Source organism: Bos javanicus, chromosome 1 (genome assembly GCF_032452875.1).
Source record: "Bos javanicus breed banteng chromosome 1, ARS-OSU_banteng_1.0, whole genome shotgun sequence".
NCBI classification, from domain to species: domain Eukaryota; kingdom Metazoa; phylum Chordata; class Mammalia; order Artiodactyla; family Bovidae; genus Bos; species Bos javanicus.
This window is the reverse complement of record NC_083868.1, coordinates 138,676,519-138,703,666: the sequence shown is the minus strand read 5'-3', so window position 1 is coordinate 138,703,666 and position 27,148 is coordinate 138,676,519. Positions and strand designations below refer to the sequence as shown.

At 42.7% G+C, this 27,148-nt stretch overlaps 2 protein-coding genes across 19 annotated transcripts in view; one reads left to right on the top strand and one right to left on the bottom strand.

Moving 5' to 3' along the window:
• Positions 1 to 3: 3 nt before the first annotated feature.
• ASTE1 (asteroid homolog 1) lies at positions 4 to 22,876 on the bottom strand. 8 transcript variants are annotated; one of them, XM_061421620.1, is made up of 7 exons: positions 22,234 to 22,776; positions 21,564 to 21,735; positions 20,097 to 21,419; positions 12,908 to 13,118; positions 10,699 to 10,888; positions 7,944 to 8,104; positions 78 to 7,403 (listed from the first exon to the last, which is right to left on the bottom strand). In XM_061421620.1, exons 3-7 carry the CDS (start codon positions 21,405 to 21,407, stop codon positions 7,393 to 7,395), a joined length of 1,884 nt encoding a protein of 627 aa, XP_061277604.1. In that variant the 5' UTR covers positions 21,408 to 21,419; positions 21,564 to 21,735; positions 22,234 to 22,776; the 3' UTR covers positions 78 to 7,392. The 8 variants fall into 8 exon arrangements, with proteins under 8 accessions (XP_061277613.1, XP_061277604.1, XP_061277586.1 ...); XM_061421602.1 differs by lacking the exon at positions 78 to 7,403 and having other exon boundaries at positions 7,608 to 8,104; positions 20,097 to 21,166; positions 21,259 to 21,419; XM_061421629.1 differs by lacking the exons at positions 78 to 7,403; positions 7,944 to 8,104 and adding an exon at positions 4 to 62.
• A 13-nt stretch (positions 22,877 to 22,889) lies between these two features.
• NEK11 (NIMA related kinase 11) overlaps positions 22,890 to 27,148 on the top strand; it is a 278,190-nt gene continuing 273,931 nt past the window's right edge. For 3 of the 11 annotated variants that reach the window (XM_061421669.1, XM_061421659.1, XM_061421678.1), the window contains exons 1-2: positions 22,896 to 23,063; positions 25,853 to 26,134. In XM_061421669.1, coding sequence (XP_061277653.1) covers positions 25,965 to 26,134 — 170 coding nt within the window. In that variant the 5' untranslated portion in view covers positions 22,896 to 23,063; positions 25,853 to 25,964. Of the gene's footprint in view, positions 23,064 to 23,945; positions 24,095 to 25,852; positions 26,135 to 27,148 lie in introns of all 11 variants that reach the window. The other 8 variants (XM_061421731.1, XM_061421705.1, XM_061421696.1 and 5 more) reach the window with 6 other exon arrangements.

The following is a 27,148-nucleotide window of genomic DNA, read 5'->3' as shown; positions in this document are numbered from 1 at the left end:
GCTCCTCTGTTTACCTGTCCTCACCCCCTTGGATGGACTTCCTTCTTGTCAGTTGCTTCTTCCTAACACAAACACAAAAACAGGCATCATTGTTTGAGCAGGCTGAAGTATATTATCCAAAATATACTATCAGTCCAGTCTTACACAGACTGGACTGTGTAACATATTTGCATATATGTTACAACAAAACCAACATATTTGCACAATATATTTCTACAGTAAAGTTATGACAGGATTCCTTCGTGAATTCCCCTTGGCTATTCGACTTACCAAAAACAGCTTTGCAAAATGATTTATGATGATCATAATAGGGTGTGTTTTAAAAAAACTTGCATAAATGTGGGAGCTTACAGAGCTATAGTGCTTTGATTGGGAACTCGGATTTGTGAATGTCACCATTCCCAGGTTTCAGTACCAAAGGCCCCCTGCCCACCATTTTTGCCTCTTATTTTCCTCAGTTTTGGGGGGCTAGACAAGGGACTGTCAGAAGCTTGCTTTCTTAATGGTGTCCTTCCTAGAATCTTAACTATTACAGACAGTTCTCTGATTATAATAGTTGTTGTTCAGTTACCCAGTCATGTCCGACTCTTCGACCCCATGGACTGCAGCATGTCAGGCATCCCTGTCTTTCACCATCTCCCAGAGCTTGCCCAAACTCTTGCCCGTTGGGTCCGTGATGCCATTCAGCCATCTCATCCTTTGATGGCCTCTTCTTCTGCCCTCAATCTTTCCCATCATCAGGGACTTTTCCAGTGAGTTTTCTGTTCATATCAGATGACCAAAATACTGGAGCTTCAGCATCAGTCCTTCCAGTGAATATTCAGTCTTGATCTCTCTTAATATTGACTGGTTTGATCTTGCTGTCCAAGGGACTCTTAGGAGTCTTCTCTGGCACCACAATTCGAAGGCATCAGTTCTTTGGCGTTCTGCCTTCTTTATGATCCAGGTCTCACAACCATACGTGACCTCTGGGAAGACCATAGCCTTGACTATACAGACCTTTGTTGGCAGAGTAACGTGTTTGCTTTTCAACATAATGCCTAGGTTTGTCATCGCTTTCTTGCCAAGAAGTGATCATCTTCTGATTTCATGGCTGCAGTCATCACCATCCACAGTGATTCTGAAGCCCAAGAAAAGGAAATCTGTCACTACTTCTACGTTTTCCCCTTTTTGCCATGCAGTAATAGGGCCGGATGCCATGATCTTAGTTTTTTAATATTTAGTCTTAAGCCAGTTCTTTTCATTCTCCTCCTTCACTCTCATCAGGAGGCTCTTTCATTCCTCTTGCTTTCCCATTAGACTGTATCATCTGTGTATCTGAGGTTGTTGATGTTTCTCTCACCTATCTTGATTCCAGTTTGTAGCTCATCCAGCCCAGGATTTCTCATGATGTGTTCAGCATACAGGTTAAACAAACAGGGTGACAGCACCCTGTTTGTACCCCTTTCTTGATCTTGAACCAATCGGTTGATCCACAGGGGGTTCTCACTTGCTTCTTGACCTGCACATAGGTTTGTCACGAGATAGGTAAGATGATCTGGTATTCCCATCTCTTTAAGAGCGTTCCAGAGTTTGTCATGATCTACACAGACAAAGGCTTTAGCGTAGTCAATGAAACAGATGGATTTTTCTGAAATTTCCTTGCTTTTTCTACAATCCAGCAAATGTTGACAATTTGATGTCTAATTCCTCTTTCTTTTTTAAAGGATTACAATAGTACAATATACTTATTGGAGATATTTGTAAACAGAGAAGGAGGAAAACACTTCATGATAACACTCAAAGACTTTAATTTAGGCTTCTCTCTACTTAAGCACGTAAAAGCTATGTTTAACTTAACATATCCACCAGGGTGTCCCTGGTGCCTCCGTGGTAAAGAATCCACCTACTAATGCTGGAGACAGAGATTCAATCCCTGGGTTGGGAACATCCCCTGGGGAAGGAAATGGCATTCCCCTCCAGAATTCTTGCCTGGTAAATCCCATGGACAGAGGAGCCTGGTGGGTTACAGTCCTTGGGGTTGCAAAAGAGTTGGATATGACTTAGGGACTAAAAAACAGCAACAGTCCACAACAGAACCCCCAGTTCCCTCATTTTCAACTACACCCCATCGTATAGAAATACTGAATGACAGCTGAATAGGAAATCTGAAAATAAGGTTTTTTTTTTTTTTAATGAAAACATAAAAATGCTGTGTTGTTGTGGCAGTTTCAACAGTGATTTATAGCTGTTCTCATTGGTATGTTTATTAACTCCATTTTTTAGAGTAATATTAATATGTATTTACTCAAAGGTTTCTATAGCAGAGCAAGTTGACTTTTAAGAAGTACATTAATCCACCTATTTTGAAATAGAGCTCATCACTCTGCATCCATGACAGAATGCATTGAGACACTGCAGAGTAGACTTGTTTTTCCTGTCCACATCCTTTGCTTTATTCCATCGTTACAAGAACACAAATAAGCCAGACACAGGAAGATGGGGAAGGGGGTGATGTCTGGATACACATACAGCAGTTTTTCAAGAAGAGCAAGCACTTCAGTTAATCCTCCAAAAAGCCCTAATTATATACATCAACATGCCTGAAAAGTTTCCCCAATCTTGTATGCTAGCTCATGTGATGGTTATGTTTCAGTCTTAACAAATTATCAAAAATCCAGCATTGATACATTTTTATTGTTTAATTTTGTTTTTTGCAAAAACATTCCTAGGTATTCCTTGATCCTGATGATAGTGTGTTATATTGTACATAGAAATCTCCAAGTATCTCCTAAAGTGATAATGGGAAAATTTCTTAAAATATGTACAATTTAGGTTTTTTAATAAAAACTTTAGCTATATTAACCAAATACCTAAAATGTTATCTATACTAGTTAGGAATAAATGACTGCATGTGGGGGAATTCCCTGGTGGTCCAGTGGTTAGACCTTGGCACTTTCACTGGTGTTGCCCGAATTCAGTCTTGGGGAACTAAGATCCCACATTGTGAGGCCAAAAAAAAAAAAAAAGTGATTGAATGTGCATATGTAACATATGGAATTTCTCTCCCTGAACACCAAATCCAGTGAAACTAGCTGGAACAATTCTCCATGTTTTACCTCTTCATTTCTTTCACCCATTTTAACAGACTGGTACACTGCCTGGGGGCAGTCCATGCCTTTGAAATTTAAAATGCTCTTCCTCAGCAGGAAGTTCTCATCTAAGAATTATTATAGCTGGATGGGCTTGAATTATACTATTATTCAGACCTGGAAAGAAATGCTAAAGCAACGTATCCTGTATGGCTCAGAAAGCTGTTGCTACAAGTGGAGAGCCATCTTTTTAATAGACATCTCTCCAAAATAAAGATTATTTCATTTTAAATTGGTACAAGTACAGAATCATTTCTAGCTGCCCTGACTGAAATGCACCAGAGATAAATACTGAGTACTCCATTAACACCGCACTAAGAATCCAGGCTCACTGTGTTTGGAGTCAGATACTAGTGAGAGTTTGTCCTTTCACAGAAGTGGAATTATTTCTCCTGGTCTTGCGAGTGACTGCTTGCTGGGTGCTGCTGGGTTTGTGGTGTGCAAACCAGCCAGATGGCATGTGCTAGACAGCAGTGTTCCGTGAACTCTGGAAGCCTATGTGGGAGACTGGTCTCCTTAGGGTTATGGGATAGGGTCAGGATATAACCCTTGCAGCTGCAGGAAAAGGTAACACTTGCTCCTAATTTTCTCTTGTCTCTAAACACATCCTGAAGTCTCAAATTGGGTTTAAAAACACTACAGAAAATTCCTTGATAAGAAAAAAGGACCGAAGCAGCAAAATGCTCACACAGGGCCTGTTCCTTCTGGTCTTTATTCATTGTTTCCTGGAGTTGAGCTTGGCTGCTGCTTCGCACTCTCCCAGCACTTCTTCACTTTCCAGTGTGGCTTCAGCCTGGCAGCTCTGCTGCTGCTGCTAAGTCACTTCAGTTGTGTCCGACTCTGTGGGACCCCAGAGACGGCAGCCCACCAGGCTCCCCTGTCCCTGGGATTCTCAAGGCAAGAACACTGGAGTGGGCTGCTATTTCCTTCTCCAGTGCATGAAAGTGAAAGTGAAGTCACTCAGTTGTGTCCAACTTCTAGCGACCCCATGGACTACAGCCTACCAGGCTCCTCCGTCCATGGGATTTGCCAGGCAAGAGTACTGGAGTGGGGTGCCATTGCCTTCTCTGGCAGCTCTGCTAAAGCTGCGCTAATGTTCTCACATTCTTGCCCTTCTCAACTCGGCCGTATTTAACAATGTTGACTTGCTTTGCCTCTGCAAGAGTCTGCCATGAGCTCTGGCAGCCACTGGTTTCACAATGCCGTATGTTTCTGCCCAGCACCCTCATTTCTCCCAGAGCCCTTGCTTTGCTCTTAGCTCTCAGGTGTGGATTTAATAATAGCTGTCACTTGTGGCATGTTTTAGAGCCACTTGTGCTAACTAAAAGTACACATCATTTTATCCCTTGGACAACAATGTGAACTATTCTGATTCCAGTTTTACAGATAGGGTGTGTGTGTATGCTCAGTCGTGTCCAACTGTTTGCAGCCCCAGGAACTGTAGCCATCAGGCTCCTCTGTCTATGGAATTTTCCAGGCTACAATACTGGAGTGGGTTGCCATTTCCTACTCCAGCAGATAGGGTAACTGAGGCATAGTCATTGGTTCATTTATTTTATGCACAAAGGAGGAAAAGATAATTGTAAGATCTTTCTAGCTTCTAAAACTAATTGGTTTGAGTTAGAAATTCAAATATGAAATTAATTTGAATTCCTTTGTCATAATTATTAAGAAAAAACTGGAAATAGAACTGCCTTATGATCCAGCAATCCCACTGCTGGGCATACACACTGAGGAAACCAGAAGGGAAAGAGACACGTGTACCCCAATGTTCATCGCAGCACTGTTTATAATAGCCAGGTCATGGAAGCAACCTAGATGCCCATCAGCAGATGAATGGATAAAGAAAGCTGTGGTACATATACACAATGGAGTATTACTCAGCCATTAAAAAGAATACATTTGAATCAGTTCTAATGAGGTGGATGAAACTGGAAGCTATTATACAGAGTGAAGTAAGCCAGAAAGAAAAACACCAATACAGTATACTAACGCATATATATGGAATTTAGAAAGATGGTAACAATAACCCTGTGTATGAGACAGCAAAAGAGACACTGATGTATAGATCAGTCTTATGGACTCTGTGGGAGAGGGAGAGGGTGGGGAGATTTGGGAGAATGGCATTGAAACATGTATAATATCATGTATGAAACGAGTCGCCAGTCCAGGTTCGATGCACGATACTGGATGCTTGGGGCTGGTGCACTGGGACAACCCAGAGGGAGGGTATGGGGAGGGAGGAGGGAGGAGGGTTCAGGATGGGGAGCACGGGTATACCTGTGGCGGATTCATTTTGATGTTTGGCAAAACTAATACAATATTGTAAAGTTTAAAAATAAAATAAAAAAAAGAAAAAAAAAAGAATAAATTAGTGTGAAGACAAAAAAAAAAAAGGCCTTTAAATTTATATTTAAAGGATATACATATTCAACTTCCCATGTCCAGGTATCTCAAAAAGGACTTGTAAAAATAAAAGTTTAATCACAGCTAAACAGAACAACATCACATTATAGTGTTTTTCTCTCCCCAGCTTTATTCCTAAAATTTATTGATCTTAGCTGTCCAAAGTTCCTTTTTATTACTTAAATTGCTAATTGAAGACTTAACATCCCCAAAGACTCAAGTGAAATTTCAGTATCTAGAACTGAATCAGAAAGAGCAAGGTCTAAAGACTTGATTAAAAAACATAGGAAACAGGTTTTCCAAGTGGAGTATGTGACGTTCTACATATGCTCCCATCCCCACCTGTACTTCCTCCGAATCACATCTCTCTCTCTCAGCCAAGCTCAAAAGCCACGTCTGAGAATCCTCAGGTTTCGCCTCCTTGTCTTCATGGCCGATCTCTCCTGATTGTAGCCTTCAGTCTGTACTTTGCCATTTTGCATCTGATGAACTGCATCATAAAATGTTCTCATTATTTCACTGTCTCACCTCCCCTTGCAGCTTACACAAGTATGACTTTGGGGGTCAGGTACTATGTCATATTTCTTTGGTAAACCCCCTCAGATGTATTGTGGAGCACTTGTGACCTCTTGCTTAATGAACACAGGAGAAGATACATACCAGAGTAGGTAACTTTCCTGAATTCTCACAGTAAGAGTTAATGGACATTATTAGATTTTAACTTTACTGCAAGGCTAGATAGTTTCAAGTGAATGGCCCTAATTCCAACAGTGAAAGAAAGGAACCTGTTTTCTTACCTCTGCTGAAAGAAGGAAGGCTCCTTCGATTGAAAAATTCCTGTTAATGCAAGAAAAAGGTAAATGATACAGTTCAATTTTGAATTGTAGCCCTACACAATTAAATTATGTAGCCTTACACTCTTCAGTTTGGTGCCTATCAAATCAGTACACTTGCCAAAGCAGAACTGGGAAAGAATGGTTTTTCATGCAAGGTTGGTGTTTTAAAAAGCAGCACAATATTGTAAAGCAATTATCCTCTAATTAAACATTTTTTTTAAAAAGCAGTGTTGATGATAAGCCAGGAAATAGGACACTGCTACTAATATAATTTCTCCACTGGACCCCAGCTCCAAGAATCAAGGAAGAGAATTTTGATATGACAAAGATCTTATATGCTTGCATAACTCAATGAAACTATGAGCCATACTGTGTAGGGCCACCCAAGACAGATAGGTCATAGTGGACAGTTCTGACAAAACGTGGTCCACTGGAGGAGGGAATGGCAACCCACTCCAGTATTCTTGCCATGAGAACCCCATGAACAGTACAAAAGTAACTTAAGATAGGCCTGCTCAAAAAACAGCTGAAACCACATTTAGCTGCTGATGGAATATAGCAATGAGACAGTAAAGACAGCAGAACGCCATTTGCATGAATACATAAAAAATGAAGGTTGGCGTATACTCTCAGATCTTGCCCAAATATATTCGTTCCACTTGCTTTTCTATTTTCAGTTCTTTATTTAGAACTGGCCATGTCTTCACCGTTCTGTAGGTGTTTCTAATGTTGGTAGCCTCTAGTGTGTTCCAGAGCAGTGCCTTTCAAAGTCTTGACTGCAGTCCACAGTAAGAAGCTGCACAATCCATGATATGTGTATCTGATAATTCCATTTAAAAATGCTGGCTATGACATCAAATTACTTGCACATCTCACCACCAGGATGCTGTTTCTTCTATTGTTGGGACAATTAACAGTTTCAATTTCTGTTCTAAAAGTGCTCATCAGCCCTGCCATGGGCTCTTGTCAAAGTACTTAAGAGTCTCATTTTCTGTCTGGCTGCTTCTATCTTCCAGGGCCTAGACCTTTCCTAATGAAGGAGGAAGAAGATACAGATGTAAAAAAGTTGTTTTAAATGATGATAAGTCAGCTTCAGCTTATAGGAAGTAACTGACATAGGACTTCTGTTCTTTTTGAAAAAACATAGCTTAGACTGAGTTGCTGCAATTTGAAGACTAGACTATTATTAACTTACTGAAGTGGAATGTGGCAAGTACAAACATGTTTTCACATATGTTTAAGAAATACAAAAAGTTTACTTAAATCACTATCAAAAGCAGAATACAAAATACTTTGCAATTCAAAGTAGTGCAGTGTTTATCCTCTCACAGATTAATTCTAAAGAAAAAACTATCATTTCAAGGGAGGTAACACAAATTCTTGATAAGAATTATAAACTGAGTTTATTTGAGCTCTGGGGCCTCCTCGTTCTCCAAGGTCTCCACCATCAACAGCTCAAACGGATTGCTTCCTTCATGCCAACTCCTGGCGTTCAGGGTGGTTCCCACTCTGTTCTCTGACCAGCTGATACCTGATTTCTTCTGCTTTCTTCTTTTTGAATTTAATTTACCCTTTGGTAGGAATAGTTCAGCAGGGGCACAGGATCTTGTGGCACTGAACAGATGTTCGTAGAGTTGCTGGGCCTCAGGACACAAGCGCAGGAGGCTCTCCACCGAGGCCGATGTCAGTAGTTGTCGGCACAGACCATGCACCAGGCTGCCACTGTACAGTCTGCTCAGGGAAGAGGAGAGGGTATCATTACAGTCGAGGCTCCTGCGCTGGGACAGCTGTCACTAACGTGGCTTCAACAGATGCATCAAATACTGAGAACACTGCTTCTATAAAATCATTATTACTTACTCAAGGATAATCTGTTTCTTGAAAGAAGGAACTGAATTGTTACAAAGATTACTTCTTGGCTGGTAATACTTAGAACTTTTTATCTACAAAGTAAATGATGGGTGCTTGCTGGTTCTGCAACTGGCCCCAATTTGAGCAGGCCTCTTAACACTTCAAAGAAAAGGAGTTAAAATGCCTCTGATTAAACACACAGGTAGGCTGTTGAATACAAGAAAATTTAATTTCATCATTTGTGAGGTCATTGGTTCACTTGGATTAAAAACTCCACAAATACAAGCTGAGATGAACTGGAAGCCACAGATTTAATATTAATATATAACTTACTGCCAAGGTTGATTGGTACCTTAGCAACTGATGGAGAACCACCATTTATTTAGTATACATCATGACTTAAAGAGCCTTTGATGCTGAGATGCAGGAACAACTCTCCTGCTGAAATCACTATTAAGGGAACTGTTTCTGCTGTTTTGTTTTAAATAGATCTGTGGTCACTAGAGAGGATCCAGTCAAGGATGGCCAAAATTATTAAAGGAAAGGAATAAAGAATCCATAGGTCAAAGGGCAATTAATCTTATTTGGTAGAAAGTTCCAGGGTGTATTAATGTAATAGGGGCCTGGCTGGGTTAGCAGGTTTGTGTGGCCACCTGCGATTGCTGGGGGTCTGTGGGGGCAGCTGAGGCCCAGGTGCTGTCAAGCTGGCAGGCCTGATGGGCTGACATGCTGGCAGCAAGAGCTTCAGGCACTGCACTCATGAAACGGGAGAGGCAGGCACCCGGCCCTCAGCACAGGAGAGGTAGCCAGGTGGTTAGAGGTCCTACTCTGTCAACAGTCAGGGTCACACAGGGGTGCCAGGACAATGTGGGGACAGGCTGATCGCGGTGTTCTCCGAGTCCCAGGCTAAGGACTGGCTGGACAGGGTCTGGGGACCTGGTCCTGAGTGCACTGGCAGCTGAGATCTGCCTCGAGCCAGGCCTGGGTGCGAGGACCGACTGGGTGCTGGACGAGTGCTCCTGGGCAGGGGACTGGCCCACATGAGGACCCTCTGCTCTTAGCCAGAGCCTGGACCTCAGAGGATGAAAGTCAAGCCTTGGGACTTTGAACAAGTAAAATGAGGGGTAACATCGCTTTGCTTAAGGAATTAGGTGTTAAAAGCCGCAAGGAAGCAAGGAAACAGAATTTAATGCCTCTCCTTCCCTTTCTCAAAACAGAGAATAACAACTGTTTTGTTACAAGTGTACAGGAATATCAGGACCTGACCAAGAACAAAGGATCTGACACCAAGAAGTTTGCAACAACTAACCATGCCCTCCCTTACTTTTCCTATAAAAGGGCTTTGCTGAAAGCTTTTGGGGTAATTTTCGGTTTTTAAGGCACAAGCCACCCATCTCCTTGCATGGCCCTGCAATAAACCCTTCTCTGCTCCAAACTGCAATATTCTGGTGGTGTTTGGCCTCACTGAGTGTCCAGCACACAGACTTACCTTCAGTAACATTAACAACAGTATTTACTGCTAGGAAGCTTTGAACTTGAAACATTTCAAGTCATACCAGTACACATGAAATGCCTCTATATAAAACTAATTTATTCAATAAATATGTGAGTACTTTACTGAATGTGAGGCTCTGGGGCTACAGCAAACAAGTCCTTAGCCCTCCCAGGGCTTATAATCAAGTGCAGAGATATATGTAACTGCAAGTCTATTTTCTAACCATCTCCCTTTTATCTTTCTCACTCACTCCCTCAAATATACAAATCACTCAGATGGCCACTCTGTTGATCCTACCACCCTTTTCACTGGCCCACACCCTACTGCTAGCCTTTCCTTACACATTTTACACTCCACAGCCAAACATTAACTCACGTCCTAGCATGCAGGCTGTCTCTCCCTTCATATTTGTCTGGCAAAACAAAAGCCCCAGACAAAAAAAAAATCAACATAAGCATCTAATAGTCACATCACTAAAAACTCTGTGACAACAGACTTTTTAGATGTTTTGCTCACTACACCCTAGCACAGAATAAATATTTACCATCTGAATGAATGAATGAATAATAATATGCCAAGTGGTAAGAAATGCAAGTACAAAGACACAGAAGAGCAGCAGGACTACGGAGGCTAGAAGTAGAGAATATTTCAGTAAGATCATCAGAAAAAGCCTTCATACTGTGATATCTGAAAGAAATGAGGGGAAGAGTTACACTCTATCAACAACTGCCTCTTACCTTTAAGGAATTGATTTTTTTTTGTAATTTGGAAAGCTTTAAAAAAAAATCATGGAAACTTTCTTCGGAAATATGGAAATAATTTAATATTTTTTAAACTTAGCATTATAGTTCTTCAGGTATAACAGTGATCCAAGACCAATTATACTAAATTTGGTTTCGTTAAAAAACCTTCTTTGCTTTAAATGTAAATAGAACTTTGACTTGCGGCCACCTGAACCGGCTTCCTGGTAGTTACTTACCGAGTTAGGTCTGGCTCCGGAAGAGGCGTGGACAGCAGTTGGTTGAGATACAGCCCCATCTGCAGGCAACACTGCCACTGACAGAAGACGTGAGCGGTGTCCAGGTCCAGCCGTGTGCCCGGAGGTGCCTTCACTCTCTGCAGCTCTGCATACAGCGTCTCAGCTCCACCGCCCCGCACAGCTTTCTCCTCTAGATAAGAGACACAGCCAAAGGGCAGTATTTCCAAAAACACTGTATCATCTTGTAGTATTTTTCCATATATAAAACTTCAGATTCCATAAAGAAAAAAACTAGTTTAAATAACCAAAATGCTTTTCTTTTCTGGCTCTTAGCTATTTTCATGTCAGTGTAAAAGCCTTTCGACATATAAACTGAAATATTTATACTGAGATGCCTTTTTAGTGACAACCTAAGTTTATTCAACCCCAAATTCTTTACTTTTCCTTAGAATAATATCTCTTCCTCTGATCTACTACCTGACCTTAAACACATCTGCATTTGAACTCTCCAAACCCTAAATCTGTCTCTGAAAAATACCAATTACTATGAAAAATTCCATTCTCTTTACTATTCTCTTTTGCTAAATTTCCTCAAAGAACAGTCGTGTGTTCAAAACACGCTTTAACTTCTGTTTTATGGGGAAAAAACAAAAGCAAGACTCTCAGAAAATCTGGCAAGTCATCCACCTGCTCAGTGTTGAAGGAAAAGCAGCAACCACCCCAGGAGACCTGCCTGTACCCAGGTCCACATGCAGCCTGCCTTCCAGACCAACTTGGAAGGAAGGAAAAGGAGGCCCACCTTTTACCAATGAGCGAGCACCAAGGCACTGAGACTGCCTGGGTGGGGGTGGGGGTCCACATTCCTAAAAGAAAACAAACAGACCCTTGACATGCCCCTTCTTTTGGACTCAGGTAAAAACCTAATAGGCTGGTGCTCTGACAATCTTCTTAAACTATGTTTCTATTTGGTGAGGGGAAACACCCTAATTTCTGTCCTAATTGGTAGCAGGCTGGAACTTACTTGCTTACAATAGTCTCTTCTGACAGAGGCTCTCACACTCTGGGGTGTCCTGGAGTCTCTGTTGGCTCATTGTTTCATGAACTTAATTTAAGCAGCAAATGTCAGAGTAGCGCTGTCCAGAACTTCCTGCAATGATGGGAATGTTGTCCAGTACAGCAGCCTCTAGCCATTTGTGGCTCCGGGGCATTTGAAATGTGAGTTCATTGAGAAGCTGAATGTTCAACTTTAAACAGCCACATGTGGCTCACAGCTATCATGTTAGATAGTGCTGTTCTAGAGTGTGACAACTGTTATACATGTTGGATAAAGCTCATAATCCTGTACAAAAGGTAATTTCATTAGAGGACTGACAGGCTCCAATGCTTCAATATTTTATTTCACCTGGTGTTTAAATGAAGATGCTGCTGCATCGCTTCAGTCGTGTCCGACTCTGTGCGACCCCATAGACGGCAGCCCACCAGGCTTCCCGTCCCTGGGATTCTCCAGGCAAGAACACTGGAGTGGGTTGCCATTTCCTTCTCCAATGCATGAACGTGAAAACTGAAAGTGAAGTCGCTCAGTTGTGTCCGACTCTTAGCGTCCCCATGGACTGCAGCCTTCCAGGCTCCTCCATCCATGGGATTTTCCAGGCAAGAGTACTGGAGTGGGGTGCCATTGCCTTCTCCGAAATGAAGATGAGAGTACCTCAAAGTGTATTTCTCTAATAGAAAGAGAAATCACTATTTCTACCATCATTAACTTACATACTAACAGAAACTTGCAGTGGAGAAAACAAAAAACAGCAGCACAAGCATTCACATTTACTGTTATTGTAGGTGTTCAGAAGTTCCACTAATGGGCAATTGGACGTAAGTCTCCAGGGCAGATGCTGCTGCTGCACTGAAGAGAGGGACAGGGAACACAGAGAAAAAAATGCACATGAAAATCATGCTTTCAAGACAGTCTCAGGTGCCGTGGGGCAGGTGCGTGAGACAGCATCAGCACATCTTCACCGCTGTGCCCTTGGGGTCAGGGCACACGTGGTGCTCAGAAACATTGATCAAGGAAGCAGAGCTGTCTGGGTGCCCCACTTCTAAGTTCTGATACAACTGATGGAAGTAAATAATCTGGGAACTTTTGTTTGTTTCAACTGTTGATTACATGCATGTAGCTCATGAAGACATACTCCTGGAACATGCAGGCACCTACCAGGGCTGCTGGCCATGGCACGCAAGGGCCCCAGCAGCATCCCCAGCAGCAGGGCCTGGAGGTGATGCAGCTTCAGCGTGGCCTCTGCATGCTGTACCCAGTAGCAGCTGACAGCGACAGGCAACTTCAGCGCGGCAGGGACTGGGTCCAGGAGGCTCTGTTTCACCTTCAGCGTTTCTAACAGAAGCATCTGCCGGCTAGCCAAGGAGAGCTGGAAATACACACCAGACATTCTGCAAGTTACTTTGGGGAATGTCTTTTTTTTTTTCTAGTATGAAGACACTTTCATGCAAATGAAACCAGGTCAGTTTTTTATCTTTCTGTGGAAAAAAATGAGCCCCATTTAGAGCATTTAGAACCTTCGTGAGGGCTGGCATAAGTTTGGTGACCGGCTGGACGTGCTGCGGTCCTTTTTTGCATCAGTCCGTGCCCCGGTCCACAACCCGTGTGGGCTGCTGGTTATCTTCAGTGTGCCTCTCACCCGGGAAGCTAGTGAAAACAATCCTCAGGCCCCATCCCTTAAAACTGATTCAGTAAATCTGAGGGGAGCCCAGAAATCTGCATTTTAACACTTCTGCTTTAAGAAACAAAGATCTACATTCAACCCTACCCTTCCTGCCAGTGACTGTGCCGGCCCCGGCCTCCATGAGGGCATCACTGACCACCTCCAGAAGGCAGACTGGGACGACATGCACCCTCTGCAGCATCCCACACAGCCTCTGTTTGTCTGGGTCCTGACTCAAATGTATGTCTTACTGTTTTCTTTCACAAGAGAATTGCCCCAGGATGGCCACTTCTAGTGGCGGGTATATTCCAGGGGAACAGGAATATTTACGGACTGCCTGCATCATGCTAGTAACTCACCACACCAACTTTTACTCCAGGTTTCACATAAAGAAAGTAATAAGCTATGAGAGCTTCAGGCTCTGGTTGAAATAATTTTAACTTAATGAATATCTTTTCTTCTTTCTTTTCGATTTTTATTCTTTTTTAATTGAAGAATAGTTTTCTTAAGATTTAAGAAACATAAGGGACAGGTCACAGAGTTTCACAGAAAAGGAAATTAGGTCTATTAGAAGAGCACCTCAGGGTGACTTCACCATCAAACTCTGAGAGGAAAAATAATAGTTTGTATTTGTGGTGTCTGCACAAAGCCAGAAAAGACTTCCTTCTTAATTTTCTAGAAAGATGAGACTGCCTGGCACATTTCTCGGCATGTAACGCCTCGCAACAGCTGAAAATGGAGCTGTGACCTTGAAGTAAAACACATTGTAACTGACAACACAGTTTCACTGTCAATGTATGACAGCTTTTAATACAATGATTTATAGGTACTGGTTTTAATAACTAGATACTCTGATGAACTTTTTAAAATTAGAAATACACAAAGTGGTTTACAGCAGTCACCCACCCCTTTGGGAAGTAGCATTAATTACTTAAATTTAAATATATTCCTCATAATCTCCTAAACTGATAAAAGGACATACCAAGCAAAGCTAAGAAAACACATGAATTCTTTTCTGACATAATGCTTAAATTATTGAATTCTCTAGCCAAGTTACAACTTTTATAAACCAAGCAGAGTCTGGCCTTTGACTTCAGACAGGTTCTCCCTTCACTAACTCTGCAGCCATGAGCAAGTTTCTGAGCTTTTCTACAGTCAGGTCTGATCATCTGTATAATGGACACTAGTATGAGTTACACAAGATGTTTCGTAAGACTCACTCATCCATGTTCCCTTCCCAAAGGGGAACTGCTCTGCTCACAGCCCTTAAATCTAGTGAGGGTTCATCCCACTTTGACAAATCTGCAGAAGAAGCTGCCACAGAGGCAGAGGAGAGAGGCTGGTCTTGGCACACTGCCTTACTCTCCAAGAACGACCCCTTCCATCTCTCCTTATGGATAGCCTCTTGAGGGTTCACTTGAATGGTGCTCTGTCCGCCGCAAGTAACACAGTGAAAATGGAAACTCTATCCTATGTGGTTACTGTGGGAACTAAATAAGAGATTATAAAGTTTCTATTACAAGAGCTGGCACAGAGCAGATGAAGTATTATTATTTTTTAAGCTAAAAAAAAAATATTTATTTGGCTGCATCGAGTCTCAGCTGTGGCATGCAGGCTTAACTGCAGCATGTGGAATCTTCCCAGACCATAGATCAAACCTGCATCCCTTGCACTGCAAGGCGGATTGCCTACCACTGGGCCACCAGGTAAATCCCAGGTGAAGTACTATTGCCACATCATGTTAAGCAAACAAAATAAACACATACTATCACAAAGTTTCCATATGTGAACTTCACATCTCTGGAATCACATCTGCACCGATACCCTTTAGAATTACCGTGGGCTAATCAGAGCTAACAGCATGAATGAGAATACAGAATTGACTGTGCCAATGGAAACCCAAATGACATCTGCAGATACAACTAAGATCTCACCTCACTTTGAATACAGGTACATACTTGTCACCTCCACTGAGCCAGGAGTATTATCACACTGTACTCATTATCTCAACTTGATTTTCAGGCAGGAAAAGTGTCCCAACCCCTGTGTCATACCATACGCACACACAAATATCAGTTCCAGATAGATTTCAGATCTAAATGTGAAAGGCAAAAATTTTTTTCATGACTTTGGAGCAGGCAATAAGCAGGTTACAAAAGTGATAGGCATAAATAATGAAATTTTAGAGTGTATTAAGAACTTCTGTTCATGAAAACATACTTGAGTGAAAAGACAATCCACAGCATACTCCCCACAATGCATGTTATTTGATAAAGGACCTGTATATAGGAATAAACCAAAAAACAGGAATACGGGAAAAGACTGAAGAGAAGCTTAACAGAATATGCACACGGCCAATGAACACATGAAAAGGTGTTCAAATAAAGTCATCGGAGAAATGCAAATTAAGACCCATCAAATTGGCTAAAATGATGGCAACCATAATAGCTAAAATGTTTTAAAAGGATAGAAGACACCAAGTAAGGGTAACGGTGTAGTCAGAGGAATGCCCATAAACTGCTGTGGGAATATTTACTGGTGAAACCACTGTACAAGAGCACTCGGCAGTCTCCTAGGAGGAATGTATGTGTGTCTTATGTCCCAGCTACTACTCTCCTAGTTGACGTATAACCAGGAATGGAGTAGCTGGGACATATGACAACGTGCAACTGTCACGTTCTGTTGAAATGTGACCATATGTTTACTAAATGCTGTACACTCAGATGTTCATAGCACTATTCCTAACAGCCTAAACTGCAAACTGCCCAAATGCCCATCAGCTATTTAAAAAAAAAAAACAGCTGGAAAAATCAATTGTGGCATATTCCCTCAATGTAAAAATACACAGCAATGAGAAATGAATGACCTGCAACTACACACAGTGATATGAATGAATCTCATTAATCTCATGAACATCATGTTGAATAAGACAGATGATTTATAAAGTGTAAAAAGTAACTATTCAGTGTTGTTAGAGATGAAGACAATGATCACAAGAGGTGAGGGAGAGAGTGACTGCAGCCACACGGGGCAAGCAGGGGTGCTGATAATGAGTCTTTACCCGGGTTCTCCTTATGTGCAACTGTCAAGCTGGTCAGAACTCATCAAGGTATAAATTATCTGTGCACTTTGCTATGTGGACACACGCAGGGAAGGATGAAGGGCAAAGCGGCAAAGGAAATATTTAGGGCTGATGGATGCACTCATTAGCTTAACTGTAGGATGGATTCACGGATGTAAATGTACATCGAAACTCATCAGAGTATGCACACTTAAAACAGACATTTCATTGTACATCAGTTACTTCTCAATAAAGCCATAGATTAAAAAAAAAAAAAAAAAAGGCCTCCAACATTGCACCATTTATGTTGTGAGCAGAAATGTAATTTCAGCAACACATCCTTTAGAATGTTGCTGTTGGAGGATAGAGGGAATGAGAAGGCATCTTGAGACTGAAAAATGAGGCATGTGGCTCCATATAATCAATGGATTGGTTTATTATCAGGTAACTCACTCAGGGTGGGATCAGGATCTGGTGGACAACAATCGATCAGAAGCATTTGCAGGGGCCATTGGGACAATTTATAGTTAACCTGGGGGTGGGTGCTTGGAAACAGGGTATACATTCCTAAGTCAAAATTCGTGAATGGGTAACTGGTCTCATGGACATAGTCAGACTGCTTCAGAAAAGATTTCCATTGTTTGTGACTAGCAGAGCATAGAGGCCACAGGGTCCTAATGATTATTAAAAAGTCTCTATTAACCATAGAGCCCTTATGACAGAGGAGTGACTGATGGCCCTCAAGTACACTCCTGGGAAGGGTCAGCAGAAGAACAGGAAGAGCTATAAGGATTCAGGACACCATCAGTCATGCTAACAGCCACACTTATTTTTTACTGGTATGGGTAAAGTTTTAATAAATCCCTGTTTGGAATCTGACCTATGCTCAGCTCTAGTCAGTTGTGCTACTTAACATGATAAGAATGTCTCTCATGTAGACTTAAATGATAAATGAATTATACACACCAGATGTGAATGTCCAATCTTGGGCTTCCCTGAGCATGGTGACTTGTAATCAGGCATGTCCCTTGCAGGGACCTCAGAAGTTATGTATGTGGAATTGTTACAAGAAAGATTAGATCCTGTGGGAAAGCAGACCAATGGGACTTTTTCCTTCTTTAACTGAGACATAATTCCCATGTCATAAAATTCACCCCTTTAAAATGGTTTTAGCTTATTCGCGCCATGCCATGCATTCAAAGAGGAGAGTGAAAAAGTTGGCTTTAAAACTCAACATTCAGAAAACTAAGATCATGGCGTCTGGTCCCATCACTTCATGGCAAATAGATGGGGAAACAGTGGAAACAGTGACAGACTTTATTTTTGGGGGCTCCAAAATCACTGCAGATGGTGACTACAGCCATGAAATTAAAAGACGCTTGCTCCTTGGAAGAAAAGCTATGACCAACCTAGATAGCATATTAAAAAGCAGAGACATTACTTAGCCAACAAAGATCCGTCTAATGAAGGCTATGGTTTTTCCAGTGGTCATGAATGGATGTGAAAATTGGACTGTAAAAAAAGCTGAGCGCTGAAGAATTGATGCTTTTGAACTGTGGTGTTGGGAGAAGACTCTTGAGAGTCCCTTGGGCTGCAAGGAGATCCAACCAGTCAATCCTAAAGGAAATCAATCCTGAATATTCATTGGAAGGACTGATGCTGAAGCTGAAACTCCAATCCTTTGGCCACCTGATGTGAAGAACTGACTCACTTGAAAAGACCCTGATGCTGGGAAAGATTGAAGGTGGGAGGAGAAGGGAACAACAGAGGATGAGATGATTGGATGGCATCACTGGCTCAATGGACAAGAGTTTGATTAAACTCCGGGAGCTGGTGATGGACAGGGAGGCCTGGCGTGCTGCAGTCCATGGAGTCGCAAAGTCGGACATGACTGAGTTGACTGAATTGAACTGAACGAATGCCTGTGCTGTGCCATGCCATGCTAACTCACTTCAGTCATGTCTGACTCTTTGTGACTCTATGGACATAGCCTGCCAGGCTCCTCTGTCCATGGGATTGTCCAAGCAAGAATACTGGAGTGGGTTGCCATGCCCTCCTCCAGGGACTCTTCCTGACCCAGGGATCGAATCTGGGTCTCTTAAGCCTTTTGCACTGGCAGATGGGTTCTTTACCACTAGAAATAAGCACGTGCAACCATCACTAATTCCTGAACATTTCATCACCCCAGAAAGAAAACTTTTCCTATTAGCAGTCATTCCTCATTGCCAAGAAGGCTCCTGGACCTACTGATGTGAATCCTATTCATCCTGCCTGAGCTGTTACCAATGGGGAGGCTAAAAGGGCTAGTTCCTGGTCACCTGTGTAGACATTCTGGGATGAATGATTTTTGGTTGAAGATGCTGTTCTGCCAAATATACGATGTTCAGCAACATACTTGGCCTCTCCTAACTAGATGGCAGTAGCAACAGGCCTCTTCCCCAAGTACTACCAATCAAGTGTCCCCTGACATCGCCAAGTGTCCCCTGGGGGCAAAATCACCTGCCATGGAGAATCAATGGTATATAATCTTGGGAGGACTCCAGCTCCTGATTCAGCATCCAGGGATGCTGTCCTGAGGTCCTATATCCTGGAGTTGATGGGCACTTGGAGTGGCCTGGGAGACTCCTGAGTCTGAATACTGAGTTGGATCTAATGAGCTTAGTTGCTCAGTCATGTCTGACTCTGTGCGACCCCATGGACTGTAGCCAGCCAGGCTTCTCTGTCCATGGGGTTCTCCAGGCAAGAATACTGGAGTGGGTGGCCATTCCCTTCTCCATGGGATTTTCCCAACCCAAAATCAAACCCACATCTCCTGCATTGTAGGCAGATTCTTTACCCTCTGAGCCACCAGGGATCCAACCCCCACCCCTACCCCCGCTCCCACAAATAAGTATTGCAATTGGAATTGTGATTTTATCTGCATTTAATTTGTAAATATAAGCAGCTTCATATCTATTTGTAGTTTTTAATATATATATGTAATATTACTAAAAAACAAAGTAAAGACTGGGATCCAAGAGACTTTTTTTTAACTTGAAAAGGGGGTTGGCCTGCTATTCAGGTTTAAGCAACAATGAGTTAGGTTAAAACTCATGTTTTCAGTATCAAACTAAGCAGATCATCCTGATGCCATAAACCTCAAGTCTAAAAAAAAGTTCTCATCAATAAACATGAAAAACTAGGCCCAAGCATCAGTATCAATTTTGTTAATTGCAATTCAGTGTACTCTGAGATATTCGTTATGCCTTTGGTCAAGGCCTGAAGGCAAACTTTCCATTTTGTGCAGCTCAGAATTTTTTTCCCTTTCATTTTTAGTCACTAACTCCATTCTATTACTAGCTAGTTAACAACACACCAGTAGTAATAACCACAAAGATAACACATGCTACTGAAGTACAGTGGAAATGGTAAATTTGGCACTAAAGGATCTAGGTTTGAGGCCTAACATGGATAACTCACTGGCTGATGATTCACATACTTTACTTAGAGTTCTAGTTTTCTCAGCTACGAAATAGAGGCAATATAGCAACCGACCTCAGCTTGTTATATTGAGAGTTAATACACATGAACGCACTTTGTAATCTGTAATTTACAGAAATTGCAGTGGTATTACAAACACTTACCTCAGTCAATTTGCTTAAGTCAGAATGATCCTTGGGTAGTTCTACTGCATTAACAATTGATGTTTTGATATTTTTATTAATCCTTTCTACTTCGCTGAAAGTTGGAGGCTGAGGAGGCAGTGCATCCCAGGCCACACTACATACATGTGGAAGAGCATTCAGGAGGAGCCCATAGATGACTTGCCGGATGGGCAGAGAGATTCTGTGGGCGTTTGGTCGCTGCATGTTTTCCACCTGTGTGTGGAGAATGGTCCGTCTCAGCACCAGAGCATCACTGATGAAAGGGGACAGTTGGCCCCTGGCTAAGGCCGCAAGCACCCATGGTGGTAAACCGGGATTCCAGGTGTCTGGGCAGGTGTAAGCACCATGCTGGAAGAAGTCCTGAAGCCTTCCCTGGGCCTGCACGTACTCCTCCATGGATCTGCACAGAAGTTCCTTCACGGTTCCTCGTCTCTTTTTGGGGAGATGGTTCAGAACGCTGTCTAATGCTTCAGTAGGGTCAGCGAAACGAGACAACCAATTTAGAAGTCCCAGCACTCGGTGATGTCTCCGACCCTTAGAATTGGCAGCCCCAAGAGGGAGTCGTACTTTACTCAAGAACGTCTCCATGACAGGCAGATTAACGTGGTCATTTCCACAGAGCACCGCGAAAAGAGGCAGCAGCGTTTTGTTCATAATGCCAAAGTGACAGCACAGTGCATCGAGGAAAAAGCACTTGGCAGGGATGTAGCGGTCTCGTGTGCCCTTGATGGTGTTCACATTTCTCCACTGAAAGCCATTCAATGGGCAAAACCCACTTTTCAGATCAAAAATGCAAAAGTCACTATCAGATGATAAGACGGGGCAATTCCAGTGATTAGCAAGGGTCATAATGTCCCGATCTGCTTCCGAAAAGCACTGGACGAAACATACCTGCAGCTTGGTCAGAACCTGTATGAACACCTCTCGGATGAGTAAGGGGCACACATACCCACCCCCTCCAACAGAAAGGGAATGGGCCATCTGGATCTTCTCCCTAGCTCGATCCTTTAAAGTGTTAAGCTTCTTATCTGAAATGTCACATCCTCCATCTAAGACAACATATGGACAGATTTTACAAGCAAATAGTGATTCAAAGAATTTTTGTACAACATCTGTAAAAGAATCATAGTCCCCTCCATACCGCAGCTCCAAGTTTGAACTGAAATAAAGCCGGTGGAAGAGGGCATAACCGTCAATGATAATTTTTGTGTCTCGCAACTTAACATCAGTGAAGAACTCATTACTATGATCTTCTACAAAACTCATTAGACCTCGGATACCCATGATCATCTGAAGAATTGCCTGTTTAAAACAAGAGAACACATTTTTAATTGATGTCACAGATGGGGAACAAAGTAACTGTTTTCAGCACCATCAAATGAACAGCAAAGGTTATGAAGAAATCTTTAAATAGAACACATTAGGTGTTAGCACCTTAGTTCTTACCTAGATTCTGAGCCAACACCACCTAGCTGAGTTCTTTTTCATTCTCTCTCGCTTTCCCCAAGTGTTACAAGGCACAAATTCAATGGTTTCGTGGAATCTGCTCTTTGGACATGGATAGAGGCTGCTGACGTACAGAACTTCTGCAGACTTTAATATTGAGATAGTCATCATCCTACAACACAGAATATTTGTTTTGTGGGGTCAAAGTAAAAAATCCTAAGCTATAAAAATGATAACCTCGATCACTTAATATATCAGAAAACATAGGCTTCAGTTAACTAGTGTTCAGGGTCCCTGATATGGATCCAGTTTTTCTATTTTGATAATCAGTGTTTGAGAATTTCTTTGAGGCCTTGGCTCTAGGGCCTGTCTTAATTAGCATAGTTCCAAGTTTCAAGCCGGGAGGAACTGAATTCTCCAGTTTCACTCTAACAAGGGACTCTTCTCATCTGTCTCTGCATATCTGCCAGATTACTGAACATATCCTTCCCCAACCAGCTAAGTTCCAGGATAAGAATTGCTAGTTTCTCCTTTGCCCTCAGGCTCCAACATGGCTCAGCAATGCACGGTTACTAATGCTGTGTTTATTTAAAACTGTGAGATTTTGTCAAACATGGATCCTTTCTTTTGCATTAGTTTTGATTTTTAAAGAAACTGTGTTAGAATTTACCTTGATTACAGAGTTTTGGGGCTTCCTCTTGCATTCAGTGCCCAACTCACTTCACCTCAATATTGGCCCTGTGTGTCTCAACACCTTACCCTGTAGGGTACCTACTTCTCTGCAAGTCTCTCTTCTAAAGCAAATGAAAGTAGAGACCACATCAACTCATCCCAGGCTAGTTACAGCATCTTGCAGAGTAGATGTTCAACAAATTAGTGCTGGATAGGAGGGCGCACAAAAGGTCTGCTCCAAGTCCTCAAACACGGGCCTTCACACCCTGTCCCCACGCCGGCAGCGGCCACCTGCTTGGTCCTTTGGGAGGACCCTCGGGACCACGGCGAGAACTGGAGGACCAAGCAACTGAGCCAGACCTCCCAAGCGGAATCGGAAGTCTCCGCGTTTGACGTCACGGAGACCCCGGTTACCGGAAGTCAGTGGCGCAGACTCCGCAGGGTGTGAGGGGTCCACAGGCCTCGCACGAGGTCATTCAGGAAGCACCCTCCGAATGGCTGCCGTTAAGTTAGGGTAGCAAGGCCGCAGGACGGGCCGCCTTTTCCCCGCCCACCTGGGTCTGCGCACACTTCCGCTTAAATGACCCTCTTAGGGGCCGCCTCCGCGACTTCCCGGTATGCCCCGCGCCTGCTTCCTGGCAACGGCGCCCAGCAGCCGCGCCCGACTTCCTGGTACGGCCCGCGCTGTCTCCTTGGCAACGGCCCCCGCAGTCTGGGTCTCTAGCTCGCCCGGCTTGGCAATCGAGTTGTGAGGCGGCGCCTCCGGACTCCGGGTTACTGGAGGGACCCTGGGAGTGCGCGACGCACCCTCGCCCTCCACCCGGAAAGGTACGGGGAGACTCCTCAGGGCGCGCGGGCGTTCCAGGAATGTGATGGTTTCAGGGCAGCCTCTCCGGGACTCCGAATCCGCGCCTCCTCGCTTCTATTGGCTCTTGACCTTCTGGACCTGCTCCAACCCTGAGAGGATGCTCCTGCCTCCTCCGTTTGTGTTAAGCTGCTTTGAGAAAACGTAAATTTAAAAAATTTAAGGCAAGGAATTATTCGTTTGACCCTAGGGTTAAAGTTTCCCTTAAGGTTAGATCCCTACTTTAGAAGAATGTGGTGTCAGATCTGCTGCTTCTCCATTGTTGTTACTGAGCCGAGATTGATATAACTTACAGTTCCACCCACCAAAAGTCAATGTGCAGCTTTTAGACTCTTATCTCTCTTATCCCACCAAACACACTTTGGGTAGCAGCTGGTTTGCTGGGCATTTAGCTGCTCTGACAGAGTTTACTGAACACCTACTCTGTGCCAGTCGCCGAGGACACAGAAAGAAGGTGTGCTCCTTGCGCTCAGGTTCCTTCATAGCCTCTGTAATGTGGGGGCAAGGGGACACTGATCAGTTCTCAGATGGCTGTGCAGTCGCAAAGAGGAGACTGATGAAACCATCGGCCCAACGTGGGACTGGGGAGGGGGCGGCGGATTGTCACTGAGAGACTGGGCTGGAGGGAGCTTAGTCTGGAGTCCTGTAGCGCTGGCCGTATTGCTGAGACACTGCTGGGCTTAAATGCTCATTTACAAATGAGAGCTCCTGGGAAATTGGACTTCCTCAGAACTATTCTGACCTTCCCTAGGCCGGGACCTTTATCTCATCTCTCCAATAAGGAGGATTACTGAAAGGGTCTTTTCAGTTGAAAAGGTTATGAGTCCATGCACTTTTCTTAACAGCTTCATTTGGCCAGAAAGCATCACTTTTATGGGATCAGAAGCAAACAAAGATACATTGAGAGTCCTGTTCTCCAGTTGTTTTTTCATCAGTAGATTTCACTGATATTTTCTGTGATCTTGATAATCCCACGTTATATCGGGATTTCCAGGTATGGGCCCCAGCTCTGAAGTTCCAGTCCATTGTGTTTTTAGTACTGTCGTGATCACCTAGCCACTTAGGTGATTTGCCTTCTCCTTCCCTCCCTCTCTTCCTTCTTTGCTTCCTGCCTTCTTTTCATCCTTCGCTGTTCTCACCGGCATTAGGAAAAACTTAACTGATTAATACATTATTTCATGAAAGGAAGTGGTGTAAATAGACATTTCCTTGTTTATGTTGGATTCCAAGGATGTTTGTAATTGGCCACCACCCTGATGAAGCCCGTTGTCCATATACCTCAAACTACACAGATAATATTTTGTTTTCTCATTATGCACAATCAGTTTTTGTTTTATAGCTTTGGCATTGATCTGACTCCAAGGACCAGTATTCAGTTTAAAATCATGCTTTCTTAGCAATTTAAAATGAAGCTCATTTTTCGTAATTATTAGAAAAACATTTTCCATTTTGATGAAATAAAAGTGATTTTACCATGCACATACTCATATGAAACAGTCCTGCTTTTCATAATTCTGCTATGCATATATAATTTCTTGAGGAATTACAGCTTTACCTATAACAAATTTATATTCAGCTAATAAAAATACAATTTTAGATTTGAACTGCATTTGTGAAACTTGTTGTTTTCAATCCAGGGAGATTATTCTATCACAGTGTGTATAATAAAAAAACTTCAGAAACTGGATCAGAATTTGCTTGGGATGGGAAAAAATTCATTTCAAATCCATATCCCTCTTCACATCTATAAAAACAAATGCAAATATCCTGGTTTAAAATCTACAGGAAAAAAAATCAAACCAGCGTCATGCTAATTTCTGGTTTAATCCTAACTCACCATTTGTTCAGAGAATGCAATGGCAACCCACTCCAGTACTGTTGCCAGGAAAATCCCATGGACGGAGTAGCCTGGTAGGCTGCAGTCCATGGGGTAACGAAGGGTCGTACATGATTGAGCGACTTCACTTTCACTTTTCACTTTCATGCATTTGAGAAGGAAATGGCAACCCACTCCAGTGTTCTTGCCTGGAGAATCCCAGGGACAGGGAAGCCTGGTGGGCTGCCGTCTATGGGGTCGCACAGAGTCGGACACGACTGAAGCGACTTAGCAGCAGCAGCATCAGCAGCACCATTTGTTAGTCAAAGTAGACATAAGGGACTTCCCAGGTGGTCCAGTGGTTAAACCTTCTCCTTCCAACACAGTGGGTGCAGGTTTGATCCTTGCTGCAGTAGCTAAGATCCCACATGCCTTGTGCCAACAAACTGAAAACATAAACAGAAGTAATATTGTAACAAATTCAATAAAGACTTTAAAAATGGCCCATGTTAAAAAAATAAACATAAGGTGGAAAGAATTACATAAAACTTGATGGAGATGTGTATATTTTAGGGAATTATAAAGTTCTTTTATTTGGATGTTTTTTGAAAAGTAGGCAGGGAGTATAAAATCTTAAACAGATTGTTGATTGGAAAACATAGATACATCTCAGAACCCTGGGGAAATTTGACTGTTACTCAGTTTTGCCAAATTTAGCTATCTGAGGGAAGGCTCTGTTTTTGTGAAAGACTGCCTTATATTGGAATCTGCAGTATCTCTACCTTTTAACATTTTCTCAAGTAGTTAAAGTTAACCAACATTGGGTCATTCAATCCACTAATCAAGGAATCAGTATCACTATCAGAAACTTACATTTTTTTGTTAGGAATAGTTCAGCACCTATTAGATCTGACCTCTGGATCTTTCCTCTTTAAGGCATTGACCAGTACTACTTGGATGCATTTGACCATCTCCTAGGAGACTTGAATGAGACTTGGAGTTAAGTCTCATTAGTAAACAAACAAACAGTTCTCTCTTGTTTGGAGCAATGCTGAAATTCCGAGAGGCTGCTAAGTGTGTGAGTGGATCAATAGCTGTTTCCACATGTCCAAAGTCCTTGATCGCGAGAAGATACATGCTTCAACAGAAACTTGGCAGCGGAAGTTTTGGAACCGTCTTTCTGGTGTCAGACAAGAAAGCCAAACAAGGAGAAGAATTGTAAGTAAAAAATATTTCATGCAAATCTTGAGTTGGCTGCTGTGTGTGTGCAGCTCTTATGAAGTGCTGTTTACTTTGCTCTTTGCATTAAAATAAGAATTTAATAAGAGATAGAAAAGCTGCTTGAATGGTGTCCTCAGATGAGATTGTTAAAGGCATTTCAGCTGGTGAGTATAATATAATGGGGTTCAGTTCAGTTCAGTTCAGTCACTCAGTCGTGTCCAACTCTTTGCGACCCCGTGGACCACAGCACGCCAGGTCTCCCTGTCCATCACCAGCTACTGGAGTTTACTGAAACTCATGTCCATTGAGTCGGTGATGCCATCCAGCCATTGCATCTTTGGTCGTCCCCTTCTCCTCCTGCCTTCAATCTTTCCTGGCATCAGGGTCTTTTCCAAGCAGTCAGTTCTTTGCATCAGGTGGCCAAAGTATTGGAGTTTCAGCTTCAACATCAGTCCTTCCAGTGAACACTCAGAACCGATCTCCTTTAGGATGGACTGGTTGGATCTCCTTGCAGTTCAAGGGACTCTCAAGAGTCTCCAACACCACAGTTCAAGAGCATCAATTCTTTGGTTTCTTTATAGTCCAGCTCTCACATCCATACATGACTACTGGGAAAACCATAGCCATGACTAGATGGACCTTTGTTGGCAAAGTAACGTCTCTGCTTTTTAACATGGTATCTAGGTTGGTCATAACTTTCCTTCCAAGGAGTAAGTGTATTTTAATTTCATGGCTGCAGTCACCATCTGCAGTTATTTTGGAGCCCCCCAAAATAAAGTCAGCCACTGTTTCCACTGTTTCCCCATCTATTTGCCATGAAATGATGGGACCAGATGCCATGATCTTAGTTTTCTGAATGTTGAGCTTTAAGCCAACTTTTTCACTCTTCTCTTTCACTTTCATCAACAGGCTCTTTAGTTCTTCTTCACTTTGAGCCATAAGTGTGGTATCATCTGCATATCTGAGGTTATTGATATTTCTCCTGGCAATCTTGATTCCAGCTTGTGCTTC